The sequence below is a fragment of the Polyodon spathula genome, chromosome 30 (assembly GCF_017654505.1).
Source record: "Polyodon spathula isolate WHYD16114869_AA chromosome 30, ASM1765450v1, whole genome shotgun sequence".
Classification (NCBI taxonomy): domain Eukaryota; kingdom Metazoa; phylum Chordata; class Actinopteri; order Acipenseriformes; family Polyodontidae; genus Polyodon; species Polyodon spathula.
In genome coordinates, this window is record NC_054563.1 from 2,800,602 (window position 1) to 2,823,679 (window position 23,078).

The 23,078-nt window shown below is 39.9% G+C and overlaps 1 protein-coding gene across 1 annotated transcript; it reads right to left on the reverse strand.

Moving 5' to 3' along the window:
- Positions 1 to 1,396: 1,396 nt before the first annotated feature.
- pcp4b (Purkinje cell protein 4b) lies at positions 1,397 to 21,246 on the reverse strand. The gene is made up of 3 exons (XM_041232558.1): positions 21,120 to 21,246; positions 7,939 to 7,990; positions 1,397 to 2,130 (listed from the first exon to the last, which is right to left on the reverse strand). Exons 1-3 carry the CDS (start codon positions 21,126 to 21,128, stop codon positions 2,000 to 2,002), a joined length of 192 nt encoding a protein of 63 aa, XP_041088492.1. The 5' UTR covers positions 21,129 to 21,246; the 3' UTR covers positions 1,397 to 1,999.
- Positions 21,247 to 23,078: the final 1,832 nt, after the last annotated feature.

Consider the following 23,078-nt stretch of genomic DNA (forward strand, 5'->3'; position numbering starts at 1 on the left):
CTTTCTTAAACTGAGCTGCCTGTGCACTGATGAAACGGGGCATGCAGACTCATTATTCCTGGATCAAAAGGGTACCACGCCAATCCTGTTTAAAAGAGATCCAAGACCACTTCAAAGTTAATTTCCAGCCAGCTAAAGACAACTGCCCATAACAGGGGAACATGCTAATCCGTATATCACTGTATTACTAAAAGAGATTTATGCAACCCATTTACCAATGCAGGTCATCTCATTTCCTTACAGATACTGTCTGCAATGTACAGCTATGGCCAGAAGGTTTGCATCACCTTTTGAATCACAATTTTAGGACTGAGTCATAATTTTATATATATATATATATATATATATATATATATATATATATATATATATATATATGAAAATAATTTAGATGTTTTATCTAATACAACACACCTAAATTATCAAAGAAGCTACAAAATGATATTGCAAAAGTGTACAAAATGGCAGGTATGACATTCAATATGTTAAGGTAACATTATTCAGCAGGTTTCATTGGACTTTATGAAGCACAATGAGTTCATTGTACATAGAGGGTGATGGCAAAATGTTTGGCCATAGCTGTACCAAGTCACTGCTTGTATATCCTAGATTCTTTGAAGCTATGAAAGTTAAAAGCAGCATGCAAACTGTTTAATCTTTATAACAAAACACATTTACTGTGAAGAACTCACATTTTCTGAACCGCTTGAAACATGGCATGCACTGGTTCTTGACTCTCATGGGTGTTTTCGGTACCAGTTTTGATTGGTTCACCTGTCTGCCATGATAATCATGAATTGGTTTGCAATACCCAGGAAAAGTGACAAATAGAAAAACTCAAGTGCACTATTCAATTCTGTGCTTACTGCCTCTGCTGCACGTGTGCAAATCAATGACATTAGTGCAAGGATGCTTGTAAGAGTCTCAGACCTACCTTAAACTCATTCAATGCCCCCTCCATTTTAAATAGCAATTCCTATTTCCAATGTATTGAATTTGTTTCTGTGTCCTTCATCTCCCTCATCACCTTGTGCCAAATCTCTCTACTCCATACTCAGCCAAACTGAACTCTGCCAGGTGCCTCAGCAAGGAAAGCAGATACTGGTGTAGACTACAGCCAGAATTCCCAGGTAAATATGTTCTGTATCTTCCTTATAAATCTTCTGACTCTGTTGATATTCAGGTTTAACTGTTTAATGAAAACATTATTCTCATCTTAATTTCTCTGCATATCTTTTGATTACTGCTTAGAGTATTAAAAGGCAATACTGTATATAATGCCAGTGATAAGCGTTTGTTGATGGCGAATGGAAATGAAATGCAGGATGTACGATGCAAAGCAGCTTTCAGCTCTGAGCATGCAAAGGAGACACATTATTTCATACAGGCACACAGGACCATTAAAAAGTATTTTATTACAGCCAAAAAAGTTATGTGCTCTTACGAAGACTGGAACATAAAAAAAGACAAACACAAGTTACTTTATTAAATCCAATTTTTTTTTGTTGTTGTTTTTTTTTCTTTAATACCAAAGTCTTTCAGGAAATGATCACGCCTCAAGGAAAGAGATGATCTTCGGTACAAAAGACAAAACATTGGATTTGAAGAAATAACGTAACACAAATATGATATGCTGTTTTAATCAACCATAAGAGAAGCACAACCGAGATGACAGAAAAATCTCAACATGCTACAGAACTTGACCCATTTAATTTACAAGTCTGCATGCACAGTGTGAAAGACAAACACATCACCACGTGAAGAAATACACTGAAAATAAATAAATATAAGAAACCGAATGATAATCCATAACTTTATCATTTATTGATACAGCAATCAAATCATAGGCTACATACAGATATTTCACAGACACCTCACTGTTTGAAATGTTAATGCATTGCTTACTCCCTAAAGTCTGTATGGTGTCATTTCTTAAACATGCACCACCAAGATGCTGCGACATTCTCCAGCCCCAGGAAGCTGTGCTGGTGAGCAGCTACTAGGACTTGTCATCCTGCTTCTTCTTCTGGAACTTCCTGAACTGGGATTGGATGGCGACAGCGGCTTTCTCAGTCTCTGGCGCGCCCATGTCGATGTCAAAATCCTCAGGGACGTCCTTCTTGGAATCATCTGCCAGGCAAACCAAACCGAAAAACAAATCAGATGATGCAGTACAGGCCTGGACTACAAGTCATTCTTAAAGGCTTCTATGGATTGAGTGGAATTGTCATTTCATTCAGGTGTCATCTAAAAACATAGAAAGGAAATAAAACAATTTGATGAAACTGGTCAAGCGTTACAAAATGTCCCGTAGAGTCTCAAAGGTTTCATCTCAAGACTCAGTAATCTCATATAGATCTAGCAGAAAGCTGACCGACAACTTCGACAAAACTCAGCCGCAGAAACAAGCCAGTAAGGTTAATCACTGTAAAATACACAAGCTTTTATGTGCATAGCTATCTGCTTATTCTAAAATGTAAAGGAAACTTATGTTAACACAAAAGTGGAGATTGAGATTAGTAGATTGTGATGCCTTTAGATCCTTTACTAGCGTATCGGTATTGCAGTATTCAATATCACAATACATCAACTGGATCAATGGTCTTGCGGTTCCTCACTATGTTATACCGGTGAGAATATATATCCTTACTTGATAAGCGCCTTTTTCCTGGTCTTGGGTAATGTCTCACAGTGTGGCGATGTTCCAGTAAGCCTCTAACGCTAATTTCCAAACATGTGTTTGATAAGCCCAAAGTTTGTTTCAGATCCTTAAGTATGATAATGCAGTCTGTGGGAAATCCCTCAATAATTTTTCATATGGTGTCTGTAAAGCGCTGCCTGTAATCTTACCCAGCCTTTCACAGTTACGAATGTTCAATGCTTTCAGCAGTGTTACTCAGCCTTGCCTTAATCTTGGGATATAGAGATGTCTGTTTACGTACATTCCTATATGTACATATATCAAACAGCACTTTTACTGTTTTTATAGTGGATGCAGGTCATGGTGATTTATATTTCTACATACTGACAGAACTCATATTGTAATTACAGCTGACAGGGCATTCATGTTACTGACATACGTTCATGGGGACACTCTAAGTCATTTGTATTGAAAGTAATTGCGTTCCATTGACCTTAAATTATGATTCTATTGGATCCAAGTAAAACCAAAATCCTCAAGTGCAGCAGGTGTCATTATTGAAGAACTGGATGAAGTGGGTATGTATGCTGCACATGATAAGAGAGCTATTAACCTTGTGATATCCATCTTCATTTTCTACCAGCTCCACTGAGTGTTTGCAGAGAAGTCCTGCTTCTGATCGCAGTGAATGGCTCAAGATACTCCAACTCAGCTGGGAACTACTAATAAATTGCAGCCCTCAGAAGTTACAAGTTCTATTGATTTAGCTGGTTTAGCAAATGCATTGTTGAAAACAGACTCTGTTCTGTTTTGCTGTAGCTCTTCCTCCTGGGAGGCCGTTTGTAATGCTATACATTTGTGGGTTTGACATAAGAAGGCAGCAGAGTACTGTATGTCTACATGCATAATCAAGTAATGGGCAATCAAGATAGCTTTCATACACGAGTACCCACATTTGTAGCTAGTTATCTATTTTGCTTTGCAAATATATATACTTCAGAAGAACTAATCATGAATAATTATAGAAAACAGGTGAATGATTAGCGGTACAACTTTCCATAAGCAGGACTTTTGAAACAGCACTGAAATTTGTTGAAACAATATCCCATCAGGATGCAGTAGACACTGTATCTGAGCTAAAATCCATCTTTTATTTTCTATGAATTCCCAAAAAGCCGGTATATAATTTCACATGTTCCTTCTACCAAATCATCTAAATGCAAGACACTACAGGTAAGTTCCAGTTTATAGTGCTGAACCTACCCTTACAAGACTTGTAAACACATTTCTACTGACAAAAATATAAAACCCCACTAACAAGGTGCTTTATTTGATAAGACATTTCTACCCATGCTGGATATAACCTTAGAAATCCGTACAGGGAACATGTTTCGCGTAAGCCGAGCTACTGTTAATATTCACAGGTTTCAAGAGTATAAGCCAAGATAAGAAGAAGCTTTTCCTTCAAGACGTCTGCTGAGAAATAATAACTTAAGGGGCTGTCTAAAGGAAAAAAAAAATCATTCCTGATTCAGTCAAGCAAACGCATGCAAATTAAAGAGGGTCAACTGGGATTCCAACTTCCTTTCTGCAAGGTCTACTTTCATCCAATTGCCTGTCACCATAAATCACTGGTATATGGTAAAGCGTTCTTTTCTATAGTACATGGAATAGTCACTTCAGAACGTAGGTTCTGCTTCTGAAAAACAGCCTTTAAACAAGCAAGACAGGCATGACATGTGGGACGCTGCAGCAAATGAAGCAAAACGGTGGATCAGGCAGGGAGCTCACTTTTAATCAGTCAAGTCAAGCTTATCAAGCGTCAGCACACTTGTCAATCGAAATAGAAGTACCTGATCGCTAACAACAGAAATGCTTAAAATGATTTAAATATTAGCTGATCCATTACCTTCCTGCTGTGTGTTAGTCCGCCTCCTCCTCTCCAGCCTCCACCTGTTGTTTAGCTTCATCTAAGCGGAAGGGCAGCTATCCTGCCCCCTGCCCATGGCTTTCCCACAGTCAGCCTCTCCACTTATCAGCGGGAACATTTATGGGCAGGGGTTTCTCGATGTTTAAATATGTTATCCAAGAACGTACAATATGCATAAATGTGTTATCGTGTCTAATCTGTAATACATTTTTTATCTATTGCATGAGTTCCCTGACTGGACTAAGAGTGGCTGTGTGTGTCAACGCCAGGAGAATGCATCCCATTCTGCACCAGTGTAGCTCTAATCTAACAACAAAAAAATATAACAGTTCAGCTTTAGCAAGGGCACAGCCTGCGAATGCTGGATTCCTCTGTGAATGCTTGTTGTTCCTGCTATTGCAATTCAGTTACAATGAAATTTAGCACTACAATAACTGGATGGGGAGGCTGTCAAATTAAAAATGTAGCAATTTCACCCAATCAGTTTTTGGAATTGCTCAGTTTTTACCAAAGCAATTCCATATCTTAGAACCTGCCAGATGATTAAAGACTGTTATAAAAAAAAAGCTTTCAGGTTTGTTATTAATCTTTCCTTTCTAATAAAGTTAGAAAATGGTGGCTTTTTTTTTTTTTTTTTTTTTTTTGCCAGGAGATTCCTGGAAAAATGAAAAAATAATACTGCACATTATCAGGAAATATGATAAAATACAGCAGGAAGTCATAAACTCAATGTAATAAGATGTACTTCGCCTGATGTTGTGACAGACCAAAATTAAAATAAAATTTTAGATTATTATTAAAAACGTCATGTTTATGGGTAAGGGACACCTTTCATGTAAATCTGTACCTCAGCCTTTTATACAAACATTATGTAAAGAAAGAATACAATTCTGCTAATTAAAAATGATTCTAACTGGGTCACCCTATTTCCATGAACAGGCTATTTTTGGGATACGACGAGTCAAGTTCAGACAAGGTGCCTGCAACACAGATATTTTTTTTTTTTTAGCCAGGGAGGCCAGCCCTGATCCCGCAGGAAAACCGGCATTCAAGATGTGTGTTTCTGACTGGGTCCTAAATATTAATTTCAAACCGACATTTCTTTACACTGCTTGTGGAAAGCATAGGCAAGCCACAGTGATGGCACAGCATGGAATAGCATTGCAAATCCATAGCATAAACATGGTATGCATAAAATACACAGTCTACATTTTTCATGAGGAGGCAGAGTGAAACATCATTATTATTATTATTATTATTATTATTATTATTATTATTATTATTATTATTATTATTATTGACCTGTAGCAAATTTAAAAGTCATACCAGAGCTTAAAATGTGGTCTCACAATTAATAATAATGAAAAGGGAAATTCTCTTTGTCAAAAGAAGAATTATCCCCAAACATAATAAGAAATACCTCTTTCCTTTTAAGCACAAATGCAAGCAATATATTACAGGCATTACAGGGCATCATGCCTTCCACAGACCACTTTTTTTTTTTTTTTTATTCCAGAAAGACGGGTCCTATCTTGTAAGGCATTGCCAAGAATCTGAACAAGTCAATAGAAGACCTCAGTGGGAATTCTCCTTTCTGCAATCCGTGGGCTGTCTTTAATGAGTGAGGACTGACAATGCTGGGAAGACAATTTCCCCACTGCATTTGAAGCAGTCGCGAATAATGATCAAGGTCAGACAGCAAAGGTGCGCAAAGCAGATTGAAAGCGAGGAAGAGAGAGAGTGGTGGTGGTGGTGGGGGGTCCTCTTTTGAGTGTTTTATCCTTTATGTTTTTCAGGATGAAACAAGGTTAGGTATAGACAGCATGAGATGAATGAGGCTGGTGGCTGATTAGAGGTTGTGAGGTTCTGATGGGCAGGTGAAGAGGGTATTCCAGTGGGCTTCTGGTTGCCCTGTCACGGGGGATAGAAAGAGTCTTGCTTTATGTAAGAATGGAAAATGATGCCAAAGTCATCTCTTCTACGCAGCTCAAATGTTCCGCAGGATGGGACATCACTAAAAGGTAAAGCAACAAGGGCTGGAAATAAGACTCCCATTGCACATCACTTGAAGCCGTTTCAGATTTTACTTTGATTTTAGTTTGAATTAGCTTGTTCTCTCTGCCGTTTCCCTACATACGCTCCCAGTAAACAGTGCCTGGAGGCAGCTGCTGTGTAATGGAAGTCCCATCCCATCGAACCCAAATCGACGACGGCTGTAGGTTTTGTTAGTGGGTTCATCAAACCAGCTAGATAAGCCTGAATCATTTGGCCTGGATTTCAACAGACTACCTTCTGAAATGAGAAATTTAGGTGTGATCGTCAACCCTACTCTTATTTGAGAAACATATTAAAAAAATCGTCTTTTTATCGTTATAGAAATATTGCAAAACTTAGACCTATAATCTCTACATCTGACGTTGAAAGACTAGTGCATGCCTTTGCATCCTCCAGAATTGATTATTGTAAAGCACTATTTTCTGGCATCCCAAAATGTTTACTGTCTCGCTTGCAACTGGTTCAAAATACTGCTGCTAGAATCGTAACTAAAACCAGAGAAAGGGAACATATCACCCCAGTGCTGGCTTCTTTGCATTGGCTTCCTGTACATTTTAGAGTTGATTTTAAAATACTGTTATTAACTTATAAGCACTAAATAACTTGGAACCAACCTACTTAGGAGAAATGATTACCCCATATATCCCCAGTCATAACCTTAGATCCCTGAATATGGGATTGCTGGTAATCCCTAAAATAAAGAATGTTAAATGGGGAGGAAGGGGTTTTTGTTATAGAGCCCCCAAACTTTGGAATGAGCTGCCAGCACATATGAGGGAAGCTGAGACTCGAAACTGTTTTTAAAACCAGACTAAAAACATATTTCTTTGGGATAGCATTTTAATAAAATGTTTATGTATATGTACATGTACGTATATATCTGTTTTAGTTTTTCTTGTTGTATTTTATCTATATATAATTTATTTAGTTACTGGTGTTTGTTTTGTTTTTATAAATTTGACTATTTTTTGTCCTGTAAAGTGCTTTAAGATACACCTGTATGAAGGGTGCTACATAAATAAACTTCGATGTGATTTGATGAACGGCAGTTTTCTAGAAAACATGTTCGTTTAAGTTTATATATATATATATATATATATATATATATATATATATATATATATATATATATATATATATATAGATAGATAGATAGATAGATAGATAGATAGATAGATAGATAGATAAACATGTTTTCCAGAAACATGTGTCACCTATCTAGCGAATGGAAGTCCAGGTAAGATTGATCACATTCTTTTGGTTGGCTACACCCAGTTTAAGCTCGCAGTAAGCCCTAAAATGAATTTTTTACCTTGTCCTGCAGATGTTTTGCTGTTATCACCAGTAGCTCCGGTTCCTTTTCCCTGCAAAAAAAGAAAAGAAAAAGAAAATCAAATTAATTACCATACATTGTTACATTTGATGCTAACATGCACAAAGAAAAAGGTTAATAAAACGCCTAAACATATTAAATGTTTTGGAACTGTCAAGGCATTCAGTAAATTCATTTACCTTAACCCTACGACAGCTATAAAAGAAAGGACTGTAATTCTGAGAGAAAGATTACATTTACACAGCCGTGGCTTAGCTGTCAGTTACAGGAAACCTGTATAATTGCTGACATTACAAACAGGGGTTTTAAACGTTATGCAAATATATGCCATGAACGTGCATGTCAAATAATACAGACACTAGCCTTAGTGTTTATACAGTAGGGAGTATACAGTGTAGCTAATTTGTTTCCAATTGAAAATGTATTCAAAGGCTTTTCCATAGGCATTACGCATAAATGATGCACACATGTATTTTAATCTTATGTACATAAATACTGTAGTCATTTATTGAGTTCTTTCCCTTTATTAACACAACTAAAAACAATATAAAAGTGAAAACAGGGCAATCATGGAGCAGGCTTGTGAGTTCTAGGGTGGCGCTATTAAGATTCAACGCAGTTTATATGTTTCAAACAGACTCATCAGCAGCATACTGTGCTTACACACCAGCTCGGGAATCTGTCTAACAATTGGTCATTGGCACCACAATTGTGAATGCATAACCCCAAATTAAACAGACTTAATCCAACACTCTTGCGTTAGTTTATTGGCGATCCATTCATGTTAAGAGGAACCATTAAGATTTAAAAGGGTTTTTTTTTTGTACAGGGCCCCACATTATTGGGTATACTGCACGTCAGGTCAGCAATGCTTCAGTAACACAGTGACTGCCTGGACTGTTCCCTTCACTTATGATGTGTTTAATGACCATTCACTTTTGGCTCAACTTTGCTTTTGGTTTGCAATACATGGCAATGCTTTATTTTTTTAAATAGTACTTTCAAAATATTAACCCTTTCAAGGTCTCGCCTTATCTTTGTGCCGTATCTTAACACATACCCTCAGAAATCCTGCTGGAATCTCGCGGGACTCCTAGGTCCCAGTCTGGGGTAGTGTAGAAATCACATTGGAACCTCGCGGGACTCCTAGGTCCCAGTCTGGGGTAGTGTAGAAATCACATTGGAACCTCGCGGGACTCCCAGGTCCCAGTCTACTGTAACAATGTGGAAATGTAACAAATACTTATTTGCCCCATTCTTGTGAGACGGAATCCCACTGATTCATTAGGAGGTCTTTGCTGTTTACACACACACACACACACGCAAACGCACACGCACACGCACACACTTACAGCCTCCTCCCTTGCAGCAAAGCAAAGTCACTGTTAAAGCAAGTTTAAAGGAGCCACTTATGTTGCTGTTAATGGATATCCACAATGGTAAACAATTAAAATGTGTCATTTTGCATAAATTCGGATACATTTGAAATAAATGAAAGGTTCTTTGATCCTGAATTTTCTATATTTGAAAATGGGATCCTTACGTATCTGGTAGTCACAAGCCCAGTAGGTTTGAATTTCATTTTTGTTTCTACCTGCAGCTGTCTTCAAATTTCTGAGTTTGTTTTGCAAATGTAACGGCAGGGCAGTATTTGGTCATACAAAGTATACTGCACAGTATACCATCTCAACCTGAACAGCCCATTAAATAGCACAAAAAACACATGGTTCGTTGTCCCTCCTGCATTAAAATGACAGCAAATGCAATCTGGAGGTCGCCCAAAGCCATCAGAACCACCTTACATATAAAAGAAGACATTCCTAATGCTGTAACACAGTGGGTAGTCACGTCACCCCAAAGTACGTTCAATGCACAATCATGTCAAAGGCCATTACTTTTTTTGTAACCACATTTCACCTTATTAGGTACAGTGCATAATCCCATGAAAGATAATATGCATTTTCTCAAACGCCTCACCTCACTTTGCACTGTTATCTTACTCATGATATTCCCAATCATTCACCTTGTGGGTTCAAGGCATATGTAAGCTGAGAGTGAAATGGTATGCTGTACCCAGAATAAGTGCTGGATCAGGCTAGGCTACAGCACGCTGTGTTCTGCTTGTGATCAAGTTGCATATCATTAGGCACTTGAAGTAACTAATTGCTGATTATAATCATGCCCCAGCTCATTATGTGCACACTATCCATTCACCTCATTACTAGCATTGGGATCAGCCTCTTATATGGACTCAACGTGATCCCATCAGAGTCTCCATGGGGTCTCCTATAACGTTCCAGCTGATCAAACCCCACTAACACAGCGAGGGCTGGTACATCACACATCTGTAGATGCTATTCAAGACCGGAAAGGCTTTCAAAGTGTATTTAGCATCCTCTCGTTGCTTCATGACGCTTCATTACGCACTGCGCAGGCTCTCGCCTGGGGAAGTTGTGATGTATGACCTAATAAAAACCTTGACAGATCTTCATCATTTCAGGTAAAGTGAAAGCAAGCACACGAATCACACTTAATTTAAACGTCATTAACAATGTGTCCTCTCCTTCCAATTAATCAAGCAGGACTACGATGTGGCGCTTCAATCCTGTTTATTTGAGCAGCCTAATGGAGTAAAAAAGAAAGATACTTATAGAAAGATACTTTATATATGATACATAACATAGAGCACTAGGTGTGTGTGTGTGTATATATATATATATATATTATATACTACTCTACTACTATTATATACTACTCTTTGAAGTTGTATAATGTTGTTACTGAAAGAAATACACTTAATACGATTGCTTGCACTGTTAAAGGTGTTAGTTTAAGCGTCATTTTTGTAGGGATTTCAGTATGGCTGTATGAAGAAACTTTTTATATAAATATAGTCTAAAACTGTGGCCAAATGATTCAGCAGAAAGTAATGCAGTTACAGCGCTTTGAACACAGTCCCTGCGAAGGCTGCTTGATGCAGGAGAAGAGCACTGAACCCAACAGAGAGCTATGTGACTGTGTGGAGGTGATTCAGATAATCACAGGTTTGCAGTACATACAGGAGTCAAAACTGCTTTCATTCATTTGTGTTGCTGTTCTTGTTGATTTAAACAATGGTTGCTCTTTTAGATGTTTCAAGATCTTAGACAGCAGGCCCTTCACCAAGGAAGATGGCTTCAGCCTTAATCATCTTCCAGCTCAACACGATCTATAATATTGGGTTTAAAGTCTGTTTTCATAAGGCATCGACATGCAAGTTAATGCATCACACTGGAATGCAATTACCAGCATAATGCTTTATGTTCCCCAAGTCCATTTGTCAGGGACAATGAATAACATAAAAATATTAATTGAATGCCAACAGTAAATATGTCCTTGAAAAATATTGCACAGCTGCGCCTGGGGTATTTCTCCCTCGAGGAAAGACAGACAATTAAATGAAATCATTTTGAATAAATTCAGGGCGGTCTGTATTTTTTATAAACTGTAGTTTTTGACCCTAAACCATCACCTGAAAATAAAACTGTCAGCTATGTGCATTGTCCGTACACTCGACTGCACAAACGGAGACCCTGCATCACTTTCAATTTTAATATTGCAGTATTTCAGCACTCACCCAACTCAACCTTAGCAGGAATCACTTTGTTATTGCTTTTAGAATCTGGACATCCTCACATGAATACAGGGGCGAGTGTTACAGATTTCAATGCTAATTCCCACCATTCATAGACATGTCTACAAGCACGGAGAGTCTCCAACAGACAACCCCACCTGGATGTGGTTTTTTTAATGATATCTTGTTTACAGTATCTTAATTCACTCTTAATTAAGTATTTTAATTCACTTTTAAAAAGCTTCATTTGTTATGTTACAGAGCTCAATGAGCCTTGAAATTGGTTTGATTGCACTGTAGATATTTATTTCATTAGGTTTGGCTTCAGGGTTCAGCACTTGGTGATTCTTGCGAACATCAGTTCTCCAACACTTTATATCCTTCAAGCTCCTCTAATACACAGGAAACGGCTGTATGGTTATAGGAGAGTCGTAAAGAAGCTAATCGAAACATGGACCGTACGTGGTCTCAGAACGGATTGGTTACAAGCAGCAGATCAATAGATGCAGTGCAGACAACAAACGCAGTCAGGCTTAGTACAAACACAGCAACCAAGAATAAAAGGGAATGTCTGAAAGGCACTATTGAACATTGACCGCAAATTGATCTTTCACACTTTCAACAGTATAGAACTCCAGGTGAGCTGGAACCCCAGCATCACTGAAATCTGAAGCTGGTGCTTGCAGGAAACAGCAGCGACACAGCAAAGTAAAAAAGCAGCGCACTGTACCTGTGATGCTCAGTGGTGTTGCTGAGATACCAAGCTGTAAATAATAAATACTGTCCAGGTGCTTTAGTCAGCATGCTCAATTTTTCTTTTTTTTTTTTCCCCTTACCCTTTCTGATGTTGTTTTTCGTCCAATCAATCTAAACAGTTCTGTGTTCTATTTATTCAGCATTATTTACTCCACCGCCTACACCAGTGGTCCTCAAAGTCATCTGGGCATGGGCATAAATTGATCTTACTTGGCTGTTTGTGGGAACGCTGACTATTGCATAGGTTCCTATCTTAAACACTGCCTTCCCGCGATATATATATATATATATATACATACACACAAGTAAATACACATACACATATATATATAGATAGATAGATAGATAGATAGATAGATAGATAGATAGATAGATAGATAGATATAGATAATTTTTGAATAGTTATCTTCATGGTTTGCTGTCACTACAGTAGCCACTTCACTGTATGCCGTTCCAGAAAGAGCTTTGTTTCAGTTTGCAATCGCAGTAGTGGTCGATGCACTGTTGCTGTTGTCTTCCTCAGCATTTTTAGCCATCTTAAATAAGCAGTTCGTAATAGAAGACATTCCTAATGCTCTTTTCATTGCATCAAGAGGAATACTGACTAAAGCAGATGCTTATGTGGGAGATGCGAGTCATGTGACTTAACTTGCCTATTATGTGAGTTCTGGCTCAATCACTGCTGCCTATAGCAAAGTACTGGAACGGCGTGTTCCGGCTGCACTACACCACTGTCAATCCCAAACAATATTGTTGATGAATTTGTTTAAAACTAAACACAGCTGAACTTTCCACTGTAGTTCCAAAGCAAGATGAAAGACGATCTCCTGTCGCAGTGTCAGAAAAAAAAAAAGATAACTGCAAGGGGGACTTTCTATATATTGTTTGTTTCTATATACTGTTTGTTGTCACAGGCACTCCTTCCTCAGTACTGTGCATTCTTATGTTCTTTTAAATCCTCAGATTTGCAAATGAAATATCCTATTAGCTGCTGAGTAGCTGGATTCTGAATTCCAGTCCCGTTGCCAAAACTATTTTAAAACCTAAGCAAAAAAATAACAATAAAATAACCAACCTTTTCATTTTTCAAAGCTTTCTACATAATGCTGTAATGGTAATGCCTTGTTAGTCCTGTTCACTTAGAGGGACACTAACCAATTACATTCAAAGACCCATTTTCCTTTGAAGCTTATGATTGATCAAAGAGGCTCCACATCCCTAGCTTTAATTCTAGCCTCAGCAATATAGCTCTGACCTTTCTGGCTATATTGATGCCATGTTGTTTGGTTCCCTTTCCAGTCTCCACATGCACCACTAAAAGAGAACCTTGCAAGTTTTTCTTGCAACGGCGAGCATATCAATGAAGCCTTTGCCTGATAGTCAACATGAAACTAATAATACAATCTGCACACTTAGATGTACCGCATTAACCCAGACACAGGCTAGGATTCATGAGAAAACAGATGCTTTGAAAGCAGAAAATCAAGCTGATGTGTTAAACGGCATAATGGCACAAGAAGAGCGTCAGCCTCTGTGAGGGGTTGGATTCTGCATGCGATCTGACTTAGAGACAGACTGAATAAGAGGCAAACATGCATTCTGATTTAGTCTTCGATGGTCAAATGCAATGATTATAGTAGAAATAAAAAATAAGGAAAAATATCAGTAAAAAAGAAAAAACACGATATATATATATATATATATATATATATATATATATATATATATATATATATATATATATATATATATATATATATTATATATTTAAAGATATGATGTCTTATATCTCTAAAATTAAGACTCAGTCACCTTTTCTTAATACAGGGGTTATTAATAGAAATTTTTCCTTAAGAGGGCTGTCCCTGACCCAGCACTTATTCTAGTGACTATTCCCTGTGGATGGGCAAGAGAGCAGATATGTAACAAGATATAGAAGCCTGATAGTAGGAGCTTGGTTGGCAGTTGCTTATGCAAGGGCTCCACTCCCGGGTAGAAACATTGCTGTCGCACCCCCACATCTTCTCTGAACAAATTACAGGAGGAAATCACAGAGGAAAAGACCCTCAGAACAATTTAAAAACGCCAGAGCACACTCATCATATCGAATGAGTGTCATCGTGAGCGCTAATCGAGGTCTTAAACCCTACTGACACTTTGGCAGAGCCTCTTCAATGTTATGCTGCAGATACAGTGACAGGCATGAAACACACTCGTAACATACAGGCACAGATATGGGTGTGGTTATGCAAAGGTACAATGCCTGAGGAAACAAATCAAGCTGGATCACCGCTGATGCACAAAGGAGCCATTGATTCCTTTTGACTTGAAAACCTCATTATCTCATTGTTTAAACAAGCTCCTTAAAAACCCAACATTCATAAGAACGAAGAGGCGAAAACATTTCCAAATACGTTTTTATTCACTGGAAAAGCAGGATCTGAATCTGGGCACAGTTTTGTTACTTTAATTAAATTTGGTTTTGATAAGATTAAAAAAAAATGCATGCATTGCAATGCATCTGACTTGCAGGTATTTCAAAACGAAAGCAGCAAAGGGACTGGGTAGAGCACTGCTGTGTGTGTGTGTGTGTGTGTGTGTGTGTGTGTGTGTGTGTGTGTGTGTGTGTGTGTGTGTGTGTGTGTGTGCGCGTGTGTGTGTGCGCGAGTGAGGATTCCAGCTTGATTTCAGTCTCATTACAGAGAAATTAGTCTGGAAGCGCTCTCAGTTCATTCCCTAGTGGGTTGTTTTCCAATTCAAAACCCCATCACGTAAACTGGTGTAATGAATTTGCTTTTGCTCGGAGGAGGCGCTGCACTGAATAAGGAAGAGGCTTTCTCTGACACACCGGTGACCCTCAATCACTCCCCCCTGTACCCTTACCAGTCCTGGAGTGCCAGTCTCGCTGCCGCAGACCCAAGGTTAACGAGTGCTACAAAACCCTGCTGTGCGCAGCATTGGTGACGTGAACATACTCCATGTGACAGCAGATGTTACTGACCCTTCCAAGTTAAAACGTTCTTCCAGATATCCTGAAATGTGCATGACTCACATTATCTATGATGCGTATTCCACATTCTTGTATCAGGAACCCAAGTTGTCCACTGAATGTAGCTGAATAAGCCCTGGTGTTTGGTAGATTTCAGTTTGGTAGATTGAGATGTCAGATCCGTGTACATGTTTGTTACACACACAATCTAAACAGGTTTAGCATGATTTTTTCAGTTAATTTACTAAGCTGCGGTTTCAGCTTAATAAACAAAAATAAATAGTATTAGGAACTCCAAATTAACATCTTCAGCAGTATACTAACAGTGTGTTTCAAATTGTGCGCTGGATCACAAACCTCAGTAAATGGGAGTCTTTTGCACTCATGTACTGTAAGTCTATGAACAAGAGGCTGGAGCCACGCTCCTGCCTTTGACAGAGAGGGAACAGTTTTAACAGTAGAGTGCCATTTACTGTATCTGAAATCAGTCTTAGAATTACATGTGCAAAGGCTTGCTTGACCAATCATACAGACACTGCAATGATTTACTGTATTAAGTCATTTGGCTCATTTAAAGACAAACCCAGTGCTTGAAAAGCCAGTGCAGCTGAATCTCATTGATGTGCATGTGGGACTTTCAACTTGAACTCTGCAATGGGGGTGTTGTTTCTGCCCCCTCTGTAACTGTGAGGTAGCACATGGGAAATCTTTATAACAAACTTGCAGCTGCACAGGGGACAGCTGCACAGCCCCATTGTGGTCAGGAATTCACATTTCGGGAGCCTTTTCAGAAGCAGTTACCATGGTTGAAAAGGGTCATTGATTAGTACTGTAAACCTGGAAAATAATGATCCAAATAGAAACAGCCATAAAGCATTATACAAAACACCTCTACAGTAATAGGGTATTGAACAAGGTAAGAAACACGAACCTTCTCTTCCACTTTACAGGGATATTGGATACTTGGAATTCTAATGTTTTTTTTAATGGTATTCCAGAGCAGGGCAGAATTATCGAGAGGCTTAAAAGAACTAAATAAAGTACAGAGCAACTAATGATGTTTGGAATGGGTTCCAGAATACCTCTAAGGTCAGAGAGAAATGTTCCAGATGAAAGGTCTTAATTAACATGCACTCATCAATGAACAGACTGCTTCCTTCATTCAGTATCAGGTGCCTGTGCAGAAGGGACACGCATACTGTACAGCAGCAAGATCGTACCAGAATCAAAAGCTAGCCTGTTGCTTAGCAGAACACACGCAGTGTTGGGTTTCCTCTCAGGTAACCATTCGTATCGCGGCTTCTGAACCTGGAACTTAATGAACCTTTCTTACATACCCAAGGAAGTCAATGAAGTTAGGTGGTCACAAAATAACAGCTGAAGTCAAGCACAACATTCCGGCTAATGCCTTCTTGAGTGTACTAATTAAACACTGTCTCTGGTGCTATTGGTATATGTCAGGAAGGGGTAGCCCGCTGTAAGAGCTGCATATAAATGAATATTCTGTGTAAGGGTGATTGGCTGATCAAGTTGAGTAGTAACTATGTACAAGTGCCTATCGGACTCAGTTAACTAGTTAAACCCAGGTTTAATCGCCAGTCACTACCACTTCATACAGCATTAAGGATGATGGCACACCATCCCAGCAGTTTCTTACAGTGGCGGCATACAGGCCTCTGAAGCCCGTTCTAGAATGTCAGTGTATGTTTGTATAACTGTGTTCTCTGTGTAATGACCTACACAGAATATAGACGTCTCTTCACCACCTGGGGGGCGGCTGATTGCCTGGCGTGGAGTCCAGGTCAATTGGTTATGCAAGAGAGAGGGTCTCTACTTCAAGCACAAGCGCTTCTTAATGCAATGGAGCCCCATCTGTCTGATCTGCAGAGAGAGTCTGGCTCTTTTAGTGCCTCCAAACCAGGACAACCACGTTTGATCTTCAGTCACTTCCAGCAATATCACTGTATGTTAAAGTGAACAGACCCTTATAAAAGACTACCACAGTCAATTTGCAAGGTCATTTTGCATTGTCCCATGCTTTTCTAATGGCTATACTATGCATTTAGCATGGTTTGCCATGTTTTTAAATATGCTTTACCATACCAGTCAGGTCTTTACAATGCTTACCTAAGCGTTACCATGCTTTATTACACTTGGATATGTTTAGAATGCCTAGTCAGTTACATGATATAAAATGGAGACCATATCAAATCATGTGTCCCTGTGAATGAGGGTTACCCATGCTCCGGTTCCAGAGCCCAGAGCCAGCTCCGAGGCCCTGAGCCGGAGCGGAGCTCTTCCGTTTTCTGAGCTGTGCTCTGGAACCGGAGCGGAGCTGGAGCTGGGGCCAGTTTCACCGGAGCACTCCGGAGCGGAGCTGGAGCCAGGTTCATTGAGCACTCCGGAGCAGAGCTGGAGCCAGGTTCATTGAGCACTCCGGAGCAGAGCTGGAGCCAGGTTCATTGAGCACTCCGGAGCAGAGCTGGAGCCAGGTTCACTGAGCACTCCAGAGCGGAGCTGGAGCCAGGTTCATTGAGCACTCCAGAGCGGAGCTGGAGCCAGGTTCATTGAGCACTCCGGAGCAGAGCTGGAGCCAGGTTCACTGAGCACTCCGGAGCGGAGCTGGAGCCAGGTTCACTGAGCACTCCGGAGCGGAGCTGGAGCCAGGTTCATTGAGCACTCCGGAGCAGAGCTGGAGCCAGGTTCACTGAGCACTCCGGAGCGGAGCTGGAGCCAGGTTCACCGGAGCATTCCGGAGCGGAGCTGGAGCCAGGTTCACTGAGCACTCTGGAGCGGAGCTGGAGCCAGGTTCACTGAGCACTCCTGAGCCCAAAGCCAGGTTTACCAGAGCTCTCCGGAACGGAGCTGGAGCCAGGTTCACTGAGCACTCCGGAGCGGAGCTGGAGCCAGGTTCACTGAGCACTCTGGAGCGGAGCTGGAGCCAGGTTCACTGAGCACTCCGGAGCCCAAAGCCAGCTTCACCAGAGCTCTCCGGAACGGAGCTGGAGCCAGGTTCACCGGAGCACTCTGGAGCGGAGCTGGAGCCAGGTTCACTGAGCACTCTGGAGTGGAGCTGGAGCCAGGTTCACTGAGCACTCTGGAGTGGAGCTGGAGCCAGGTTCACTGAGCACTCTGGAGCGGAGCTGCAGCCAGGTTCACTGAGCACTCCGGAGCGGAGCTGGAGCCAGGTTCACTGGAGCACTCTGGAGCGGAGCTGGAGCCAGGTTCACTGGAGCACTCTGGAGCGGAGCTGGAGCCAGGTTCACTGAGCACTCTGGAGCGGAGCTGGAGCCAGGTTCACTGGAGCACTCTGGAGTGGAGCTGGAGCCAGGTTCACTGAGCACTCCGGAGCGGAGCTGGAGCCAGGTTCACTGAGCACTCTGGAGCGGAGCTGGAGCCAGGTTCACTGAGCACTCCGGAGCGGAGCTGGAGCCAGGTTCACTGAGCACTCCGGAGCGGAGCTGGAGCCAGGATCACTGGGCACTCCGCAGCTGAGCTGGAGCCAGGTGTACTAAAAAATCGTTTCAAAATCGATCGTGCTCCAGTTTCAAAAACACCAGCCTGCATTTAATTAATCAAAAACAGCTCACGAGTTCCAGCGATTTGAATAGTGGGCACTTATTAATCCGTTTAATTTCTTATCTGAAATAAATGCAACACGGCAGGCAAGACAGTAAAGAAAGACTAAAAGCTGTCTGGGAGAAACCTTATCGTGCAAACAAGGACAGCGACCACAACTTCAGTTTTATAGGATGTTCTGATTATAAGTGCATGGCCAATCGTGTGTACGGTTATTATTATTATTATTATTATTATTATTATTATTATTATTATTATTATTATTAATTTAATTTTTTTGCAGGTTTGTATTTTATTTAGAGGCTCTATAAAATCTGTATTTGGAGTTATGCCTGTTTAACCCTACTGCTGCTGTTCACTAAAAGGAAGACATTCTGAAATGCAGTCTCCCTTGTTGACTCTTTGGCGTATGATGTCTGGTTGTAGAACATCTAAACACACATTCTTTGAAAAGTCCCTGATACCTGCTAAATCCTTGGCCATGTTTCTGTTTAATTAAATCCATCTAACAGTGTTCTGTGTGCTAACCAGTAAGCCCGGCATGGCAATAGGCTATTACCAGCTCTTTATTACAGTAAGGCCCATTATAAGATGTCTGTCATTTTTATTGTATGCAGTCATGTTAATAAGTGGGTCTATATATCACCCTGGGGGTGAACCTCAACTGGATAAATCCTGAAAAGCAGCAGTATTTAGATCCACAGTTGTTTCTATGATCATGAGCATCATGTTAATTGCTGGTGAGAATCATTAAGATGGAGTAAGTCCTTTGTCAGGAGTATAGTTGATGCTTACTGCCCATTGAGCTCCAATTTCTTTTTCCATATGGGAAGCAATTGTGGGGAGTAACTGCGGGGAGTCCAAAAGGAGAACTGGATACCCCACAATTTCAGATTCACTCAGTATTGGTTGATAGTGTCATCACACTAGATCATCTTTAAACATGAACACAAAGATGTGTCAGGTTTCAGTTTCAGAATATTCCCTTCAACTGATAACATGAAACAAGCACAGACTACCTAAAGCACATGTGGGTTGCTAGGTTGTTCCAGGACCGCTCACCAATTTAAATCTTCAATTGCATTCGGTCTGAGTCATCCCAGGTTTTCTGTAAGGAGTGTGATCTAGTTTCACTCACAGCGTGAACTACTCTACAGCAGGCTTTCATAAATCACTCCTGAATTAATCATTCAAAAATATAATCATCAGAAATAAAAACGACACTACACAGACTGAAGCACGATTCAAATCCACTAGAAACAAAATTACACCTGTAGCAGTCTGCTAATTTAAAATGAATATCTGATTGCTGTGCGTTTATTTTTTTATCTAGAACGATAAAACGGTAAGAAAGCATTATTATTATTATTATTATTATTATTATTATTATTATTATTATTATTATTATTATTAATGTGTCATTCGTTCTAAGAGTTCTTATTGTACCCTGCTTTGTATCAGTGCTTTCCAATGTACATGCACGACAGACGGTAATATATGCATACTGTCAACTCATTTGTACCACCTTGTGCACAAATGCTTCGGGATCACAAAACAAACACATTTGACTGCTTAGTTATAATCGGTTGCTTTTCCTCCAGCAGTTTCAGTGAGGTATAATTAGCTGCACGTGCACAGGGTGACCACAATTGGTTTTAACTGTATTATTGTGCTGCACATCAGGGAATGGAAAGTTATTTTAGGGTTAGCTGTAGTTCGGGGTGTATAACGCAGCCATGCTTATTTACTTCCTCTGTCGGCTCACATGCATGTTACAGAACTGAGAGGTGCTTTCCATTATAATACTCAGTCGAGATTAGATGTTCTTAGGAGAGATGCTGCGGAGTTGATCTGCTGTAGTAGCAGAGCTGTGTTATATGTTAGGTCAGCCATGCAAACAAGCATGCTAAACTGAAAGTTACGATCATGCGTCAGATACATTACACAAGCAGTAATTAATAACAAAGTTGTTGCAACTTAATGATATATCGTGTTAGGAGCTCGTACTCGGACATAACAAAACACACACGAAACCCGCTTAAATTCATCAATCAAACACAACTGCAATATGAAAGAAATGTGCTTGCTCTTTTTTGCAAGTGTACTTCCTTATCCCTTAAAATAAATCATCATTATCACCCCTGTCACTGTCTGCTTCATCATATAAACCATCCATAAAATAATAATAAGATTCTAACTCTTATTGTAAAAGCAACCACCTACCTCGCTCATGGCTCTAAAGTGTAATCTCTGAGAGGGGTTCCAGTACCACTGTGGGCTGTCAGAATGAACAGTCTTCTTTTTCACAGTGGCTGGCCACTTGAAAGGGGAGCTTTTTTAAAGTATACGAGCAACTCCTCGGTGTCATCACGTTACCACCAAACCAATGAGAATGCCGTCGGCAAACATGATCACCCCCCCAGTCTCTCCAGTCGCCACCCAGCGTTCTAAAATATTCATGGGCTGTGTAAACCTATTTGAATTTGCTGTGAACGGTGCAGTAAGAAAAGAAAAACGACCTTAGCCTCAGGAAAAAAAGAGAGAAAAGCATTAATTATTCCAAAGGGCAGAGTATGAAATTATTTCCCTTTGAAAATGAAATACTAGGAAGCTCCGGGTTTTTTTCTTTTTTTTTTTAAATTTACCAAATAGAATGATTATTGCGAGACTAGCATTGATGGCTAAATATCCCCTTGTGGCCCGGTTAGAATATCTTTCCTTTCAGCAAACACCAAATATAAATAATTATTTGTGTGTATAACGAGTAAGGAAAAAAACAAACAAAACATGACCCTTTCCTTTGAAGAGCTGTTTTACTAATGTTTTATCCGCGGTGTATAATTACTATGTCCTTTGCATTTTGTTCCAGTCTGCAAACAGACCGAAAAGCCCCGGAGATCTAATCATGAAGGGCTGTATTCCATTGCACAGGAAAGCGGTGACGTGTGTACATTAACCCCCCAAAGAACATTATATTGCATTAGTACTGAACTGAACTAGCTTGCTGTAAGGAAGGGTGCGGGCAACCCCAGTCGCTTGCTTTAAATCGACTCTCAAGACCCACCTGCTGTCGTTTGCTTTCCCAAGACGCTGTGTTGCTACTGTTTCACGTATTATGTTACTATCATGTATTCTGCACTTTCCACTGTATTTAATGTACTATTTCATGTATTATGTTACTATCATGTATTATGTACTTTCCACTGTATTTAATGCATTATGCATTTTTTAAATTTATTTTTTACTGTATAGCATGTATTATGCATTTGAAGTATTATGGATTTTCTTGTTGTTTCTGCATCTTGTAAAGTGCTTTGTGATGGTGGTCCACTATGAAAGGCGCTATATAAAATAAAGATGATTGATTGATTGATTGATTGATTGATTGATTGAACAGAGTTTTAATTGGTGTATATTAATAATTAAGGACATGGTCAGAGGGAGGACAATGAAGTTGCCTACCCTTGCAATCAGATTACAGATGCAGTGTACAGCTTATAATAGCTGTCATCCTGCAAAAGACTTGAAAAGCATAATAAGCATGCATGTTTTGACAAGAGGCCATATACAGCACAGCAGTTTGGGAAAGCATGGCGAGACACAGTCTCATGCAGTGTTACATGCATTTCTCAAGGGAGGAGGAACGCAGTGCCAGCCGTGTCCCACTAGTTCAATGGCAGATGGCAGGAAAACTGATTGCAGATTTGAGGTTCGCTTTGGCATTCAGGAACTCAACATTGACAGCAAATCATCTCCTTTAAGACACAAGATCAGTCAGCTCTGATCTTCTGTACTGACATTGAGAAGCTACGAAACATTAAAATTGTCCAAAGCAAATAAATAAATAAATAAATAAATAAATGGTTTTCAAAGTATTCCTACTGCAACTTGTTTTTAACAGTACAGTGCCTCGTCATAAATTATTGACTGAGAGTGAGAAGACAGTTTCCTAGTCCAGTGCAGTCTCAATGGTGGTTCAGGCTGTGCGTGTGTGAGTGGGCGAGAGTCATAGAGCAAGTGAGAGGGAGAGAGCGAGTGAAAAAGTTTGCTTCATGTGTTCTTTCAGTGGAAAATGTACAGGGCCAGGACAAAAAATAGAAACGCTCTAAATGGGCCATTCTTGCCTTATTGCATGGCAACTATGACATGTATTTGTTCAATTATAAGAGGTGAATCTCCCAG

Coding starts and splice junctions, on each gene's coding strand:
- pcp4b (XM_041232558.1), bottom strand. Junction 2,131..7,938: donor CAAAACATCTGCAGGACAAG/GTAAAAAATTCA, acceptor TTTGCCTGGCAG/ATGATTCCAAGAAGGACGTC.